The 18,922-nt window shown below is 37.5% G+C and overlaps 1 protein-coding gene across 3 annotated transcripts in view; it reads right to left on the bottom strand.

Annotated features, from left to right (window-relative positions):
• Positions 1 to 1,345: 1,345 nt before the first annotated feature.
• The window catches only part of SREK1 (splicing regulatory glutamic acid and lysine rich protein 1), a 41,948-nt gene continuing 24,371 nt past the window's right edge, over positions 1,346 to 18,922 (bottom strand). For 2 of the 3 annotated variants that reach the window (XM_035309106.1, XM_035309108.1), the window contains exons 8-12: positions 16,500 to 16,619; positions 12,633 to 13,166; positions 11,795 to 11,890; positions 10,907 to 11,039; positions 6,314 to 9,008 (exon numbers count right to left, since the gene is read on the bottom strand). In XM_035309106.1, the coding sequence (XP_035164997.1) occupies positions 8,856 to 9,008; positions 10,907 to 11,039; positions 11,795 to 11,890; positions 12,633 to 13,166; positions 16,500 to 16,619 (1,036 nt within the window). In that variant the 3' untranslated portion in view covers positions 6,314 to 8,855. Of the gene's footprint in view, positions 1,491 to 6,313; positions 9,009 to 10,906; positions 11,040 to 11,794; positions 11,891 to 12,632; positions 13,167 to 16,499; positions 16,620 to 18,922 lie in introns of those variants that run through there. The other variant, XM_035309107.1, reaches the window with a different exon arrangement.

The following is an 18,922-nucleotide window of genomic DNA, read 5'->3' as shown; positions in this document are numbered from 1 at the left end:
TCTTTGGTAACAAGTCTACCCCAAATATCTTCTGACAAGAATGCAAACCAAAATAAATAAAAAATAAAATAAAATAAAATAAAATAAAAAGCCTATTTTTCCCTGTTTATTATATACCATCTCATAACATCTCCCTATTCTATGTTTCATTCAAAAACACAGATCAGTTTGCTTCAGGCCTTCAGGCTCACCTATAACATAGATTAATATGACTTGCAGGATGGTATCTATTCCTAGATACCTAGTCCAGACTAAACTAGGCAGGATAACTGAGTTGCAAGCAAGCTGAACACTTGTGGGGAAAACAACAAACTAGTGGGGAAAACAACAAACTAGTGGAAAGACAAGATTTGTACAGCTTAAAAGTCTTATTAAATGAGTCTTAGTAAAATAATAAAGAGTATCCTTTTAAAACTGAACAAAGCAGAGAAGCAATTATACAAAATGCTAGCATAATGAAATTATTATAATCATTACAATAGTGATTATACACTCAGCATTCACATTGCACGTGAACCAACACATTTGCTTTGAACTTCTAAATCCAGAATCAACCTTTTAAAATATAACTTTAATTAAAGTGTTTCTTTAGGCTCTATCTTTAAAAAGAAATTAAAGATTTTTTTCTAGAGAGAAAAACAGAAGAGAAAGAGAAACGAAATCTTCCCAATGTCTGAAAGTGAAACAGGACACTTCATGGAAGACTAGTACTGACATTCATGTCTTCCTTGTTTCTTAAAACAAGTAGGCAAAACAAGCCATGTATGCACAAAAGTTTTGTTATAAAAGACACCCTTTCTTAGTTAATTTTCAACCACCTCCTCTAAAAAGATATATTTTTACTTTCTGCTTCAGCGAGTAAATTATTTAAGGAAATTATGAAGTATACAAAAAGGCAATATATACTTTCGAAGGATTGCTAAGATACCTCAATAATATTTCTCAGATCTGTTTTTCCCTGCTTTCACATTCAGAGGAGAAACATGAAGTGCAATTATCCAGATCACAGATGTATTGACTAAATCATCTGATCAGTAGGAGTTGAACCAGCCACAAGATTTGTTATAAACACAACAGTTCTCAAAATCACAAGATCCCTGTTGACCAAGTAAATGTTTAATGTGTTGAGAAGCACATCACAAACCTTAGCACCTTAATGATTGTTATGCTTATTTAAATTCTTACAAATTATACAAAGTGATAGAGAAGTTTAAGCACTGAAAAGTGAATTTTAGTATGAAAATATCCATGGCAATAACTTGACGTAGTGATGTTAAAACGAAAAAATTCTGCACGAACCCCTGATACTACTTAAATAAAAGAAATTTTGACATACCCTTATACAGACATATTTATTAACTTACTGTTTAAAAATGTCAAACTCTGCCTGCTGGAACCATGGTACTTTTCTCTGGAGAAGAAAATGTCCTTCACTTTCAGGGTGTGGTGGTGAGGGGGTGTAGGAGGTGTTCAGAAAGCCTTTTCTGTAACTGAAAAATAAGGACACGTTCAAGTACTTAACCCCTCACCACCATTCTTGTAACATCCTTGCCAACTTCAGTCCAATAAAGAATTCAACTTCTTTGGGGCAGAGATTAAAAAAAAAAAAAAATCAAGCAAAAGATAAAATTGCTTCACAGACATTTGCAGCTTTTCTTCTGAATTTAGTAGAAGTGAACTTATTAATCATAGACTCACCATGGGTGGAAAATACCTCCAAGATCATCTGGTCCAACCATCACCCTACTACCAGTGTCACCCACTAAACCATGTCCCTCCCTAAACACCACATCCAACCTTTCCTTGAACATGTGAGACGGTGACTCCACCACCTCCCCAGGCAACCTGTTCCAATGCCTGACTGCTCTTTCTGAGAAAAAAATGTCTCCTCATTTCCAACCTAAACCTCTGCTAGCACAACTTGAGGCCATTCCCTCTAGTCCTAGTACTAGTTATCTGCAAGAAGAGGCCGACCCCTAGCTCCCCACACCTTCCTTTCAGGTAGCTGTAGAGCGCAATGAGGTCTCCCCTGAGCCTCCTCTCCTCCAGACTAAACAACCCCAGTTCCCTCAGCCGCTCCGCATAGGACTTGGGTTCCAGGCCCTTCACCAGCTTTGTAGCCCTTCTCTGGACACCCTCCAGGGCCTCGATGTCCTTCTTGTGGTGAGGGGCCCAAAGCTGAACACAGTACTCGAGGGGCGGCCTCACCTGAGTAGAGTACAGGGGGACGATCACCTCCTGGTCCTGCTGGCTACACTATTCCTGATACAAGCCAGGATGCCATTGGCCTTCTTGGCCACCTGGGCACACAGCTGGCTCATGTTCAGGTGAGCATCATTCAACACCCCCAGATCCTTTTCCTCTGCACAGCTTTCCAGCCACTCTGCTCCAAGCCTGTAGCACTGCATGGGGCTGTTGTGGCCAAAGTGCAGGACCCAGCACTTAGCCATGTTGAACCTCATCCCATTTGCCTCTGCCCATCGACCCATCCTGTCCAGGTCCATCTGCAGGGTCTTCCTACCCTCCGGCAGATCGACACTTCCCCCCAGCTTCGTGTCTGCAAACTTACTGAGGGTGCACTCCACTCCCTCATCCAAGTCATCAGTAAAAATATTAAAGAGGATGGAGCCCAACACTGACCCCCGGGGAACACCACTGGTGACCAGTCGCCAGCTGGATTTCACTCCATTCACCACCACTCTCTGGGCCTGGCCATCCAGCCCATTTTTAACCCAGCAAAGAGTGTACCTGTCTAGCTTCTCCAAGGAATACTGTGGGAGACTGTGTCAAAGACCTTGCTGAAGTCTAGGTAGATTATGTCAACAGCCTTTCCCTTATGCACCAGGCAGGTCACCTAGTCATAGGAGATGAGGTTGGTCAGGCAGGACTTGCCTTTCATGAACCCATAGTTGCTTCATTAATGCAAAAATATATTCTGCCAACATGGAACAAGTTTGGGTATATATTTATTAAGCTTAAAAGGCCTTTATTACCAGAAATATGTGATTTAGAGAAGGGACAAAAATACTTTTTGCTGCTGTAGAGCAGAGAATCCCCAGGTATATCTGAGCCCAGGTTGTGACAGGTGTTGTGTAAAACAAATGGAACATGGCTCCTGCATCACGGAGAAAAACACCAGAGATGATCTACTGGTAAGCTACAGGAACTGCGCACATCTAACAACTCTCTTGATTTCCAAACCAGATCACTCATTCCTTTGATCAAATTATTATGAAAATTACGTATTTATGAAGTTCCCATTTCTAAGTAGACCATGCTCTACCCACCACCGTAGCACTAGTTCTAAGCCTGTGCAGTACAGGTTTGAATAGAGCTACTTATTCTTCTAAGAAACCTGCTCATTTCCCACCAAACATCTTTAACACCTCCCTTCCCCTACCCCCATTCCTAGACCCACCCTCCATCACTGGCATTTAACAATCAAAGAGCACAAGGACAATAATTAACTTGTATAATTGCATTGCAAATAAAAACAGGTATGATAAAACACTCAGATCTGTTTTATCAATGAATTAACCTTCTCAATATTTCAAAACTAAAAGATTATTCCTTAGATGAAAACATGGCCGTATCCTTTAGGAATCGTCACAGATTTTTTACCTAGTGCACCAACTAGGTGCATCAGCTCTGTAAGAGCTACTTACCCGTTCAGGACATCAAGGACTAAGTGAAAGGAAGATGGAATTACTTTTTCTGTAGCTGATAACAGTCTTTCAAATCAAAAAAGACAGGCAACCTTCTCAATGTGAGAAGAAAAATGTCAATGGAACATACTTTATACACCAGTTTTAAGTCTTTCATCAAATTTGGCACTAGATTATATTAAAAAAAATGCAATGAATCCAAATAAAGTGTAAGCTGAAGCTCTCAGGAGAAAATGAACAGCTAACCCCTCATTTTCGCTGTCAGTGTTCCACTCAAAAATCATAAAATCATAAAACTGCCATGACCATTTTTTCTTATGCACTCTTAAGGCATAAGTAAAATAAGGAGTTTGTTGTTTCTGAAAACATCATGAAATATGGAATTCATAGATAACTTCTCAACAGTCTTATTTACTCAAAGAGTATGGAATTGAAGCATTAGAGAGGTGTCCTCTAACTATGGGGATACTAGCTGCCTCCACATATTATCAGACAAGTTTCCTAAGCTGTTTTATACTTAAGAGACTGCAGAGGAAATTCCATACTAATACGCTCAGATCCTGCAATGGTGCTTACCTACAAATGAAGCATTCTTGAATTTTATAAATTAAAAAAAATAAATAAATACTACAAACAGAGAGATCTTCAAGAAGTTTACAAATAAGCAACTGAATTTATCTTACATTAGGGAAAAAAAAAAACTTTTAAACAATTCTTTTAGTTTTCATTATTATTTTAATTACACTTTTCACCATATAAAAATAAACCTAACATACAGGCTGAAAACTGTTTTTCTGTTTATATATTAGCAAACAAAATTACGTTTTAGATTCTCTTTAGGCAGTAACACTAACAATATCTACAAATTTCAACTGTCCACACTCTATTCTTTGGTGAGAAAACTAAATCTCTCTGAACTAAGCACCAACAGATTTGAATTATTTTAGCAACTTACAGATCTCAACATGTGTCACTACGTTCAATCTTCACTTTTAAAACTATGACAACACCAAAGGCAGTAATTCATTGATATAAAACTCTAAATATCACCAAGTAGCACGTTGGACTCATAATATGCCCCAACTTGCAATACTCCATTGTGCAGAATTTTTTTATTTAAAACTTACTATTAGAATTCCATTTCCAGACTGAACTCAAGATGATTTGTCTTATTTTCTTCCTCTAAGTGAATATTTTACAAAATTAAAATGCATGAGCTGTAATCTTCTTTCATTACAAACTATCAAAAAAATAGCAATGCAGAGATGCTTCAGATTTAAGAGTAGAAGATATACACATCACTATGGCATTACCGCTTTTGATTGTTATACATGTTAATGAAAAAAGTAACTCAGAACAGTAATAAGGACACGTACACAGTATGTAATAATTTGCATCTTACAGTCATAGCAGTCTCTACTTTTTAACTTTTGCTTAGACCAAAAGAAAATCACAGAAATCCCCAAATCTTATTACTATTACAAAATAACAGTACAAAGTAAAGGCAACACAAAGAAGCTACCATGTAGTAAACATATTTACAGACTTCAAAATTAATGTCAGATATTGCCTTACACATAACTAGGCTGGAAAACACTGGCAAATGAATTGCAAGTAATGCAGAGCATGTTACAGAATTTACCTTCTTAGCAGCAGAGTAAATGAACTCAAATGGTCAGCTCATTTCAGAAACCAGGCTGCGTGCTGGTTGCTGCTGTTAGCCAGCTGGCTAATTTAAAGCTAGTTCAGATAAATCCATTGAACATTGCAATAAAAAATTGGTAGGTGGCTTAATGGGTAGGCAGAACCCATGTCTCACAGATTTCTCAGGCATTCTTTAGATGTTACCACTTTCTAAATGAAATGACCCCCTCCGTTTTAATTCCAAAATCTGAAAAACAAGTTTCTTTACGCGTATTATTAATATTTGCGAACAAAATTTCAGCCCTCACACTATGTAAATCTATTGACTTAACTGACAGCCACTTCTATTTTGAGGTTAGGATACTCTTTTATCTGTGAACAGTTGTCTTCTGCTACCTTCCTCTTTTAAAAATACAAACAAAAATCCTGTCTGTTTTCCAGAAATGGTTTTGAAATAACTGTGGTCAGAAATGGAAGCTTCTGGCGCCATATTGTCTTTTTTCTGAGCAATTGTGAGTTGTGTTTTCAAACAAAGGCCAAGTTGAATGAAATCACACTTACAACAATACAGCTATCATGAACTATGCTGTTCTCACAACCTTCACTCAATTTTATTTAACTCAAAAAGTGCAAAAACAAATAACCTGACGCCACATCTCAGCATGCAAACTTGTTACGATGAAGGCAACAGATTGCCAGTGAATGATGGGCACCTTTAAAGGGTTATGCACACAAACACAGCAGAGCAAGCAGGAACTTCATTGCTGTGCTACATTATTGGTTTAAAAAATGGATCTGCCTCCTCTGCAGAGATGGATGTTTTGCACAACCTTAGTTTTCTAATGGCAGCTTTTGACAAATGTAACAAAACAATTGAACACCTAATACAAATAGATACAGCTAACCTCATAGACATACACAGTATTTATGAAGCAAAACCAGAAAATACAGTATTTGTAAGAAAATACAGCTTGGGGTGGGAAGGAAATGCATGTATTTTGTGGGTTTTGTTTTTGTTTTGTGTTTTTCCATTCTTACTTTAAACTTTTCCTCCAAGGGGACCATTAATTCACATGCAATATAACACAATATGCTGCATACAGACTTCCACATTATAAATCAGCTAGTAAAACTGCCATCTGTAACTATGAATTTTCAAAGCCATATTTCTTAGCTAACAGTGCACAAATCTTTACATATTCTGTAACTGCTGTATAATAGAGCTATGCAACTTCAGGATAACCAACTCAGGAAATCAAACTAGCAACAACTGAAACATGATATACTAAGAGAATTCTAATTTATCCCAGAGAAGAAGAAACTTCATTTTTCAAAGATACTGTAAATAATAAACATATATTTTAACTTGTATCCACATTTTGTATCAAAAGAAACTGCCTGAATAAGACCAGATGATCAACTAAAAATATTCCTTTAATAAGTATGTAACAGCAGAAACTTCCCTCTAAAATACTTATTTTTATTAGTGAAATGGTACCAAAGATAACAAGTATACAAACAATCTCTTTGCTCTATGCTACTTACACATCATAAATAAGACAGCTGTTGTTGCAAGACACAATCCTTCACAGTCTTCCTATAAGCGTACAGATTTGTCACTCTTTTTATCAGAATAAGCTGTTTACCAGCCAACAGCATGTGGCTTAAACATCACAAAAATGACTGTCTATACTTTACATGGTAAAGCATTTTCTATAGTCTTAAATGTACACAGTGGCAAGAACGGTAAATTCTATCAAAAATGAAGAGTGATTAAACAGCTTCACAATCAAACTGGGTTTTATTACCTTAGGAACTGGGCAAATTCTTAATTCCCTGTAATATGCTTTTTGTTTCATAAAAATTAACTACGCAAAGTAAAACAAATTGAAAGCAAATTGCTAATATGCTATTTGTTTTAACTGAAATAAACTCTTTCCATGAGGTAAGGCAATTAAGTCATTTGATTGTATTAAGTTGTATTAAAAATAATCTACTTGATTTTAGGTATAAGTAAGTTTTTAAGTATGACTCTTACTAAATCTCACAATGATGAAACTGATTATATTAGCTCAGAGAGCACAAACCAGGTTTTTCCTTGACAAAAATAGCTGCTTTGTCATTATCTTCCTATATGCTTTCTCCCCAAAGAATGAAAAAAGAATCTCTGCCATATAACTCTTGTGTAAATTAGAACATTTTCTCCCAAATTTATCCCCCCAGCTTTGCATACAATTCCTTTTATATCACCCAATGTGTAACAGAGAAAATGATGGAGAGGTAACAATTAAGGCCATCCAAATGTAATTAAATACCTAAATGGCTGCCTTTGATGCAGGTGATCAGAAAATGCTTTTTGTTCAGCTACTATATTTGTACAGTGGTGGTCCCCAAAATGTATCTTTGCTTTCACCTATATATTTTCTAAAAATAAAAATGTAAAAATGGAGCCTTACTATTTAAATAAGTGAACTGAACATCCATTGTGACAAATCACTTGCATTCTTGACTACAGCATGGTGGTGGCAAAACAGCAATAGAGATGATGTAAGATTTAGCTAAAAATGCGTAATAGCACATATACATTTCTAGAAAATACCACATTTTAAGAAGGCACTAAAGCTTCTGCTTGTGCTCCCATATTTTTTGAACAATAAGAAAAAATTTGTTTTCATAATGGCACCTGTACTATTTGCAGCTGAGCAGACATACTGCAGTACATCTCAAAACAAAGCTGTAATAATATCATACAGATGTGCTCACTTCTGGAACGACAAAATGAAACAACAAAACAACCCCCAAAATAACCCAATAAGCTAACCTATTATCATTATACATGGCAATGTTCCTTTTAGGAACAGAAAAATAGCATGCATTGTTCAAATACTTTAAAGGAAATGTTGATCTTAGGGATATTAGTAAGAAATTATTTTAAATAATAAAACCCAAGAATCTCAAGCAATGAGCAAATGAGAAACATACTAGTCAGTGAGCATTTTAACATAAGAACCAAAAAAAAACCTCTCCTATAGTTGTCATTTACAACAAAAGAGTGTATATTTATGCACCATTTCCAAGCACATCAAACAGTACACATTGAAGTTTCTGTGGATTTTTTAACCCACAAGGTAAAACACAAAAGTCATCAACAAGCAATATTTTAAACAACCTTCAATGCATATTTTCAGCCTTTTTTTTTTTTAAGATAGTACAGGTTTACATCTTTCAGTTTCTACTTATTTGTAACAGCCTATGGCAAAACTTAACATAAATCATTTTACCAGTATGTACAGCCATCATGGAAATGTGTGGATTTTCAGAGATGAATAGTTCTGATGGCATCTGCCTTTTCATGGTATAATTACTTACTTATCCATGCCTTCTTGCTTTACAGCAAGAAGACAACAAAGCTATCATGAGAATTGGAAGAGCTACTATTACTACCAACATGTTCAGGTTGATTGCTTTGACATTTTCTTCCTCATTCTGGGAAATAAAAAGCTTTGGATTTCATTCCTTAGTTGAGTTAGAGGTTCATTCTTTGCTTTAAACCTCTTCCATTTTAATTGAGAGGTTATCTTCATTTGGTTGACAGTTCCCATTGTGTTGTAGTTTGACTTCATCTGTCCTTTGTGTATCTCTGTTGTCAATATCCTTGTCAGTTTCTGAATTCTGATCCTCCTTAGAGTAATCTTTGTCCTACCAAAAAGAAAGTTATTTTACAAAAGAAATCACACACTCAGCATTAAAGGACACGACGCCCAACTGACTCTTGGTATTTTGATTGCCTCTATTTTTACATGCTTATCTTGTGTCAGCAGTTTCTAGAAGAGATGCACTGGCTTTTTTATTATTATTATTATTTTTTGCTGTTTTTGGTTTGTTTGTTTTTAAATAGCGTTCTTTTCAAGTAGCTAAAGTCAAGGCATCATGAGAAAGTGCCAGCCAAGAAATCATTGTTGTAAAGTGATCTGTCTTTACCATCAATATTCAGATAAAACAGCACAAACAGTATCACGGAACCTATGAGAAACAGCTCTAGCAATTAAGACTTAACCATATTTTCTAAACAAAACAGGATTTTTGTTTCATATATTTTGTCACATTACTAGCGCATTTTACATAAGAGAATTACTGAAGCAAACAGTGCACTCTAGTTACACAAATCTGATGCTTATAGAAGCAGTTGGCATCACAAACAATCTGAAATTTAAAAAGAGCAAACACTGGATTTTGCACCTCAGACATGGCAAACCCATACATAAAGACTGGGGGACGAGAGGCTGGAGAGCAGCCCCATGGAAGGCCATCTGGAGGTTCTGAGCCAGCAGTGTGCCCTGTCAGCCAAAAGGGCCAACTCTGTACCCTGGGGTGCATCAGGCACAGCACTGCTAGCTGGTCTAGGGAAGGGATTGTCCCGCTCTGCCCTGGGCTGGTATGGCCTCACTTTAAGCACTGTGTGCAGTTCTGGGGCAAAACGGTATAAAAGGATATAAAACTACTAGAGTGTCGAAAGGAAGGCAACCAGGATGGTGAAGGGTCTGGAGGGGAAGAGGTCCCTGGGTTTGCTCATCCCAGAGCAGAGCAGGCTGAGGGGAGGCCTCATGGCGGCCTGCAGCTCCCTCACAGGGAGCGGAGGGGCAGGCGCTGAGCTCTGCTCTCTGGGGACAGCGACAGGACCCGAGGGAACGGCATGGAGCTGGGACAGGGGAGGGTCAGGCTGGGTGTTAGGGAAAGGTTCTGCACCCAGAGGGTGGCCGGGCACTGGGACAGGCTCCCCAGGGCAGTCCGTGATCGTGGTACTGAGCCTGATGGAGTTCAAGAAGCATTTGGACAATGCTCCCAGACATCTGGTCTGATTTTGGTGTGGTCCTGTGGGGAGCCAGGAGTTGGACTCAAGGATCTTTGTGGGTCCATTCCAACTTGGGATATTCTATGATTCTATGAGCTGAAACATTCTGAATACAACTAATACTTAACTGCATACAGTTTTTCAAATTACAAGATTTGAATTTAAAGATATTTCATTATTCATACCACCTTCTATTTTGCCAGGTAAAACCCCATACTGTCCCCCCCCAAATCTTCAACTTTACTTCCTGCACAGTTCAACATGCAGCCCAGGACAAAAGCTGACTAGGAGAGGCTGCACACCATTACAGAGTGAAAATGTATTAAAAAAAAAAAAAAAAGTATTTTGAGTTTGATAGCCAAGCTGTTTCTGAAGCCTACTTCACAATAAGCTTCCTTTATCTTTATACAGATGCAGTCAGCTAACTCCTAACATATGGCACAGAACAGAAAAGAGAGAAACCAAAACAAAGTGCTTCTGTAGTCTATACATACAAGCTCCTACCATTCCGGTGAAGTTCATACACAAAGACTGATCAAACTGAGCTACTAACGTCAAGCAGAGAATGACTTTCATGTCTCCTTTTGATGAAAGATAAGCCCATGTGTTTCAAGCTGCACTAATTCGGTAAGGAAAAAAGAGAGGAAATAAGGGAGGAGAAAAGAAAGAAAAAAGGGAGGAAATTCCAATAATTTTGGAGTGCTTGGAAACATTCAGCTATTTATCACTTGGTCACAAATCTTACCTTCAAAGTAGTGGTGCTTTTGTCAGATTTCTCCTTTCCCTCTTTTTCTTTACTACTTTTTTTCTTGGAGGTGGAACGTTCTCTCTCTCTTTCATTATTTGTATCCCTTTCTCTTTTTTTTTCTTTCTTGTTTCTGTTTATGAAAATTATTACTAAAATCAGAATTTGGTCCAAAAGCAACAAATGCACTACCAATGCTTGCATCAAGTGCATTGTATAGTAATATGCACAGCACAGTAATTAAGAATGTTGGTATCCTTGTTTGCTTTGTTTCGGCAATGGACAGCTATCTTCGAACCATTTAACTACAAACTCCACTCTCATCTGGGGGGTTTCCAAAAAATCTTAAAATGTAACAAAAAACCTTTCATAAAGGCAAGTGGATTTTTTTGACTGAAGAAGAATGTATGTGTTTAGAATGAATGGTATTTGCAAAGAGAAAAGCAAAATAAATTGTATCCGAGGAAGGATTTTTATTATTTGAAGCAAATTTGTATCCCTGACAGATGACAACTTAAAGCATTACAAAGCTCAAGCCCATGAAGTTGTGTTTTTTTTTTTGTTTTTGTAATTAAAATTGAATCATATTGACCAACAGAGATCATCTGAAATGATGCAAAGGCAATAAATCAATGAAAATACTTTCCTATTTGTTTCCTATAAAAGTCCCTGTATCCATTTTTTAATGTTTATTGAAAAACACCAACCTTTTTCTTACAACAAAGAATGATTATTAAAGATCTTCTTGCATTGAAAAACAAACAGCAGAAACACAAATTGACTTGGTTCCTTTAATAATGATCTCTATGCCACATTTCAATTTGACAAAATATTATACCATTTTCCTCCTTTACTGCTCATTAATTTTAATGTTTACACCAAACTGACCTTCTTGGAGAAGGAGATCGTGAAGACTTTCTTTTTGTTGTTTTGGATGTCTTAGGAGATTTGGAGGGACTCCTACTCTTCCTTTTACGCCTTTCTCTGCAGGACCAAGCAATTCAAAATCAGCAAAGAATACAAATAATAAGCTCAGGAATGACAAAATCTCTTATTTGAAATAACAACTAGGTAAATATCCCTCGGTTTAACATTATATATGACCAACAATATCTGAACTGTAAAAAGCAAGAGTTTTTTTGGATTTCATTTCAGTGGGAAAAATAAGAATGGAAAAAAAATCGATTTTTTTTCCAAAAATGTAACAGAAGACATCCCACCCTGCAATGAAGAACTGACAATATGAAGGAACATCACATATATGTGTCAAGAATTGATTGCACAATAGCTGACAAAATTAAGACTGTCTGGGTATAGGAACCCAAAGAAATTCTTGAGCATGGTCCCTTCCTTTGAAGCATCCAGCTAGAGCTGATATATGGGTACCATTATATTCTCTCTGCTTTAAATAAGAGTTGACTCTTTGAATGAAACATAGATGCCTGGGGTGACCAATGCTGCTAGGGGAAACAACAGGATCCCCTAATAACATGTAGAACTTTTCCCAAATCATCCAATATTACCAGCAGCCCAACAAGAGACTGTGTGTTCTATCAGGTATGATATAGAGCTCTTTGTAATTCATTTACCTTTGTAAGGAAATCTACAAAACAGAAAGAATACAAATGGAATTACCAAGGCCATGACATTAATAAATAAAAATTAGGATGTATTTCATTTTGCTGACAAGTCCAAAAAAAGCATGAAAAAATTCTCAACAACAAACCTGCTGGAGCTACGAGATCTTCTTGAAGAGCTATAACTCCTTGGGGGTGTTCTGGATCTCTTCTCTTTCTTCTTTTTATCATCCCTCTCTTTTTCTCTTTCTCGCTCTTTTTCCTTCTCCCCATCTTTTTCTCTGTCCTTATCTTTTTCCCCTCCTTTGTCTTTATCACCCTCCTTGTCCTTCATCTTCTCTCTGTCCTTCTCCCCATCCTTCTCAACATCATCTTTTTCCTTGTTTTGATCTACCTCTTCCCTGTCTTTTTCCTTATCTTTTTCCTTTTCCCTTTCTTTGTCCCTGTCCTTATCCTTGTCCCTGTCTCTGTCCCTATCCTTGTCTTTCACTCTCTCTCGATCTTTGTTACGCTCTTTATCTTTATCCCGGTCCTTATCCCTATTTCTCTCTTTATCTCGCTCTCTTTCCCTTTCTTTGTCTCTGTCTCGGTCTCTTTCCTTTTCCTTGTCTCGGTCTCTCTCCTTCTCCTTTTCTTTGGTCTTTTCTTTTTCCTTGACCTTTTCTTTGTCTCTTTTCTTGTCCCTGTGAAAATTCAAACAGAAATCCGTTAATTCATCTTTGATCTTTCTAATAAAAAATACAACTAAGTCTTAGCATACATTAAACTCTAAAGAGAAAGTACGTCTCTCCGTTGAAAAATAATTATTATGCAAAATTTTACTCTTCCACCTGTGTTTAACATGCAGGAGAGGCTATATAGTTAGGAAAATTTGGAAACCAAGTATCCAACCTACTCTTGAGGTTACTGTACTGTACTTGAAGTTACTGTACTTTTGGAGAACATATTTCTTTACCTCACAGTTGTTATTAAACGTACATAGATATTCTACATTTTCTCAGGACTGAGACAAACTCTTAAATTTCTAAATGCACTATTTTTTATTTTTTTTTTTTACTAAAGTTGGGTCCATATAAAATGGACTGCAGATTAACTAACCCTATATGAACAATGACAGCTGACTGGACAGAAGTCTTTATTCTGCAGTGTTCTCTTGTAGTGATATCCTGGATATGCTTGGAATTGCATGGAAATCCAACACCCATGAATACAGAAAAACAAAAAATGGGTAAAATTTCACCAAACAATTCTCTTAGAAGGCAAATATAAGGACAAAACTCAATCAAGACAAGTCAGTCTTCTGTAATGTAATTACGAATTTGAAAATAATCAAACTGTAAGAAAACAGGGAAGACAGTAAAAACAGAAGCAAGGAAAAAAGAACAAGCCAACTTCTATAGGACAGGCAGAATGATAATGTTCATAAGAAGAAAAACAGTGAGAAACACTCCAATGGGTATTATAGCAAAACCAAACAAAAACTGATTAGATCACAGCTTCGGCTGGAAAATTACATTTCAGTATAGGATTATTTGGAAGTGTGAGACCCCCGACCATCTTTCCTAGTGGACATGCACATGAGCTGCCTCTATAACATATGAAAATGAACAATTATTCAGAGAAATGGGAGAAAGCATGATACAAAGAATTAACAGGCCTTTTCAGGTCCACAATAACCAGACTGATAGAAGTTTCTGTGTCTTTTGGTATTAGTATTTATTCTAACATTTTTAAAGATTCTCAGAAGGTCTCATTCAGACCCAAAAAGCTCCAGGCATAGCCCCCGTCTTTCTTCGCTGGAAGAAGGGTTTGGCACCGACACCAGGCATAGAGCGGCATTTTGCACATGAAGGTGTTTTTTCGAAAGAGGACTTCTTGTTGGCCAAGTGGGAGACTCGGAATACACATAACCCAACAACCAGGACTGTTCTGTGACCACCTGCACTGGTCAAGAGCACCCATCCTACCAGACCCTCAAGCCAGAATGGTGGACACTGAGCAAACACTGCAGCTCTGGCTGGGGGGACTGCACCATCTCCCCCAGTGCTGTCCGATGCCTCCAGCCAGGTGGAGCTGCTGAAAGGACAGGCTGCAGTGCAGAACTCAGACAGCTGGAAGCACCCAGGCCTTACTCGTGGGGCAGGGACAGGTGACAGACCTGCCTACAGAACATGTGCCCAGGTGGAGGATGCCCTGCAGCAGGTGGCTGAGCTGCAGATGGCAGTGAGAAGGCTGTGTAACATCAGGGAGGCTGAGAAGGAGCTAGATAGCTGCTTCCAAGTGCAGTTTGTGGTGGACCCGCAGCAGAATAGCCAAGAAATCCCCTACCAGCACACACAGAAGGAAGGGATGCCAACAGTGTGGAAGAATGGAAGCCTGCAATGACAAGGATCAGCAGGAGGAAGCGGGTACCACTGAAGCCTGAGGCACCCTTACAGAATTGCTTCACTGCTCTGCAGACTGAAAGAAAAGACCTGTCATCATATTGCAACCACAAAAAGGTGACTAAGGATAGTTGTAGGTGAGACACCTCTTTTCTGAGAGGCATGGAGGCACCCGGGATACATACAGCCAGGAGCAGTCTGAGACATATCAAAGGACTCCAGAATGACACAGGACACCTGGTTACCTTGTATATGGAGAAGGCTGAGGTACTCAGTGACTTTTTTTGCCTCATTCTTCACCAGCACGTGCTCTAGCCACACAGAAGTCAAAGGCAGAGACTAGGAGGATGAAGAAACATCTGCTGTAGAAGATCGGTTTCAAGATCATCTAAGGAACCTGAATGTACACAAGTCCATGGGACTTGATGAGATACACACAAGAGTCCTGAGGGAACTGCCAGATGAAGTTGCTAAGGCTCTACCTATCCTATTTGAAAAGTGATGGTAGTCCAGTGAATTTTGTAGTGATCGGAAAAGGGGAAAGATAACATCCATTTTTTAAAAAGAAAAAAGGAAGACCCATGGAATTGCAGGCCAGTCAATCTCACCTCTGTGCCCAGTAAAAATGTGGAGCAGATCCTCCTGGAAACTATGTTAAGGCACATGGAAAACAGAGAGGTGACTGGCAACATCCAACATGCCTCCACTAAGGGCAGTACATGGCTTACAAATTTGGTGGCCCTCTGCAACAGCGTTACAATAACCCAGCAATGCGCACCTGCAGCCAAAAAGTTAATCATATTCTGGGCTGCATAAAAAACACTGTGGACAGAAGATGATTCTTCTCCTGTACTCTGCTCTCATGAGACCCCACATAGGGTACTGATTTATACTGGGGGCCTCAGAATAAGAAAGACGTGTTGAGTGGGTGCAGAAGAGGGCCACAAAAATGATTAGAGGGATAAAGCACCTCTCCTACAAAGACAGGCTGAGGGAGTTAGGGCTGTTCAACCTGGAGAAGAGAAGGCTCTGGGGAGACCTTAGAGAGATCTTCCAGTACCTAAAGGGGGCCTACAGGAAACCTGGGAAGGGACCCTGTCAGGGAGTGGAGTGATAGGACAAGTGGGAATGGCTTTAAACCACAAGAGGAGAGAGTTAGATTACATGATAGGAATAAATTCTTTGCTGTGTGAGTGGCGAGGCACTGGCACAGGTAGCCCAGAGAAACTCTGGATGCCCATTTCCCTGGAAGTGTCCAAGGCCAAGCTGAATGGAGCTTTGGGCAACCTGGTCTAGTGGAAGGTGTCACTGTCAGGATGATTGGAATCAGATGATCTTTAAAGGTAATTTCTAACCTAAGTAATTGTATGATTCTACGTACTTATCAACATAAAAATGATTTCTGTACTGAAGTTTAGATACCTCAGTATAAAAATTTACTTTCTATACTTTTGCTTCATAGACAAACACTAGGAACAAGAAAAAGTATTTAGACTTCATCCTTCACAATCACCTAAGACATTTGTTACATTTTTTCAAAACAAACATCAACAAAAAACACCTTGTACTGTATGCTAAGAACAGTATTTCTTTTTACAGTTTACATTACATTTCTTACGAATGTAAACTCACCGAGAACGTGATCGACTTCTTGATTTCCGCCTTTCTCTAGATCTAGACCGTTTTTTTAGGGGACTTCTAGATCTTCGTCTGTCCTTGTGTCTTGAGAGTGATCTGTTGCCAGACCTACTTCTATATAAATGATACCACAAGAAAAATACTTTAATAAAACTTCAAAAGAAGTAGGTCAACCAAAACAGGAAAAAAAATACAAAAATCTTGCCTCACTACAGGAAGTTATATAGTTACACCTCAGTAATACCGTACCAACCATCATTTTAGCAAATATGCTTCCTTTAAGTTTCACCAGGTATACATGCTTTCCTTTGAAGCAATGCACCGTTTAAGTAATATTCAAGTAACATTCATATTTTATTACAACCTCTATGAATATTCCAGAAAATATAAATTTATACTATATTAGGATAGCTTTTCTTAATAAACCTCAGTTCGTAAAATCTAAAATCACTTGTAAAAAGCAATTAGTTGCATTTTTCTTCTTCTCCAGGCCCAGTCACTTACTGAAGTCTTGGTCACTTGGTTCGATCTCCAAATAAAAAAAATGAAACTCCCATTATGCGTGTTCAGTACTGAACAGTATCTGTGTTCAGCATTTACTGAAGGTACCTTTTCAGCTGAAAGGATTTGTAAGTATGGATTTGAATTTAAAGAATTACCAAGAAAATGAATGTGCATTTACTACACGATATATAAGGAATAAAAATAATGTGTAGGTAAGTCCAACAGAAATTCAATTCCAGTCTTCTGATAAAAATACATAGCACAGTCTCAGATTTGATGACAAAAACAAGACTTTTAAAAATGAATATACTCTTTTTTTCCAAAACATTTATTATTTTTGGATGATCATATTGTCTAGGAAGCTTAAAATAAAAAGCTGGATTGGAATGTTGTGTTTCAAAAAAACTGTCACTGGATACTTTGCCTGAGAGGTTCATGTACCATGAAGTTAAACTTACCAAAGACAGAAAGGCCATATATATATTACTCAATAAATTCTGAAGAATATGAAGACAAAAAATACCAGCTCCACCTGTCTTCTGCAGCTCAAGACACAGAATGAGATACACCAAGAGAAGAGGAGAGGCAACCATTTATTACCTACAGCTTTGTGCCATGTATCAGTGTAGAAATACAACTAATTACAGAAAAACTTAATTACAATTTAGTCAAAATAAGCCTTTCATTAAAATTTATATTATAAAGAAGAAAGGGATTTAGGTGGTTTATTAAATACAAAGACAGGAAAGTGGTACAGATAGTTTATTCTTAGGGATAAATTTGCTTCAATAGATGATACTGACTTTGTAGCACATACTCAAAACTTTAACAGTGGTAAATAATTTTTAAAAAGAAAATTTACTATCAACTTGTTAACATGTTTAAAGCCTAGGTTTTCTGCAAGTGAAAAATACAAATTTATCTTCTAGAACTCAGTTTGGATTATGTAAATGCAAAACAGCACAGAAAGGGCTCAAATGTTACACAAAACGAAGACTTATTTTAAGTTATGTCCTAAGCTAGAGAAACAGCAGAGAAGCATGCAGTAAGGAAGTGACCAAGTCATTGTTTTTGCATTAAAAAAACAATGGTTTGATGTCAGAGAATATGTGCTGCGGTGTCTTGCTTTTACAAAGCTGAAGCCTGCACTTAGATTATATTGCATTGTTAATATAAATGATATGCTGTGCCCTTCTACCCAGCCTTCGGGTGTAAAAGAATTCTACGTACACAAAAAAAACGTAAGAAAGGATGCAACACAATTGTTTCTGCAACACTGGTAACACCCACCTTTCTAACGTGTAAACTATAAAATACACTTGAATGCTTTGTTTTTTGATACTTAATGTAACCAAATACCTTCAGATTGATTACATAAACACTCACAAGAAACTGAAAAAATATGAATGATTTCAGAAAGTGTCTGCAAGTGTCACATGAAAATACTGTCTCATTCTTGGAAAAATGGTAATGGACAAACTTTAACAGCAATCTAGAGATTTCATTTCCTCCTATACCTGTTTCAGAAATTAACAAATTTAGCAAAAGCAAACAAACTGAAGAATAAAAAACTGACCCTACCTTTTTCTTTTGGCTTGTCAAAGATTTAACTTTACAGTACAATAAATAGAAAAACTGTTTTTATTAACTATGTATTTAGAAGTTCAGGACAGCAAGGACTTTCTACTAGCAAAACCAGCCACCTTATCAGTTCAGGGTGTTAAAACTAAAACTAAACGTTCCAGCCACAAAGCACAATAACCGTTCATTTGTTTTTAAATACAGAAGACACAAAATGAAGTAAGGTCATGCTACACTGCACAGGAAGTACCTTCCAATGTGTTTTAATTGAAAGTAATCTTGAAAACATTAGCGTTTAGAGGGAAAGAGTATCTGTTCAGATAAAGATCCTA

The sequence above is a fragment of the Oxyura jamaicensis genome, chromosome Z (assembly GCF_011077185.1).
Source record: "Oxyura jamaicensis isolate SHBP4307 breed ruddy duck chromosome Z, BPBGC_Ojam_1.0, whole genome shotgun sequence".
Lineage (NCBI taxonomy): Eukaryota > Metazoa > Chordata > Aves > Anseriformes > Anatidae > Oxyura > Oxyura jamaicensis.
Note: the sequence above shows the minus strand (reverse complement) of the source record. Positions and strands in the feature narration are given on the sequence as shown.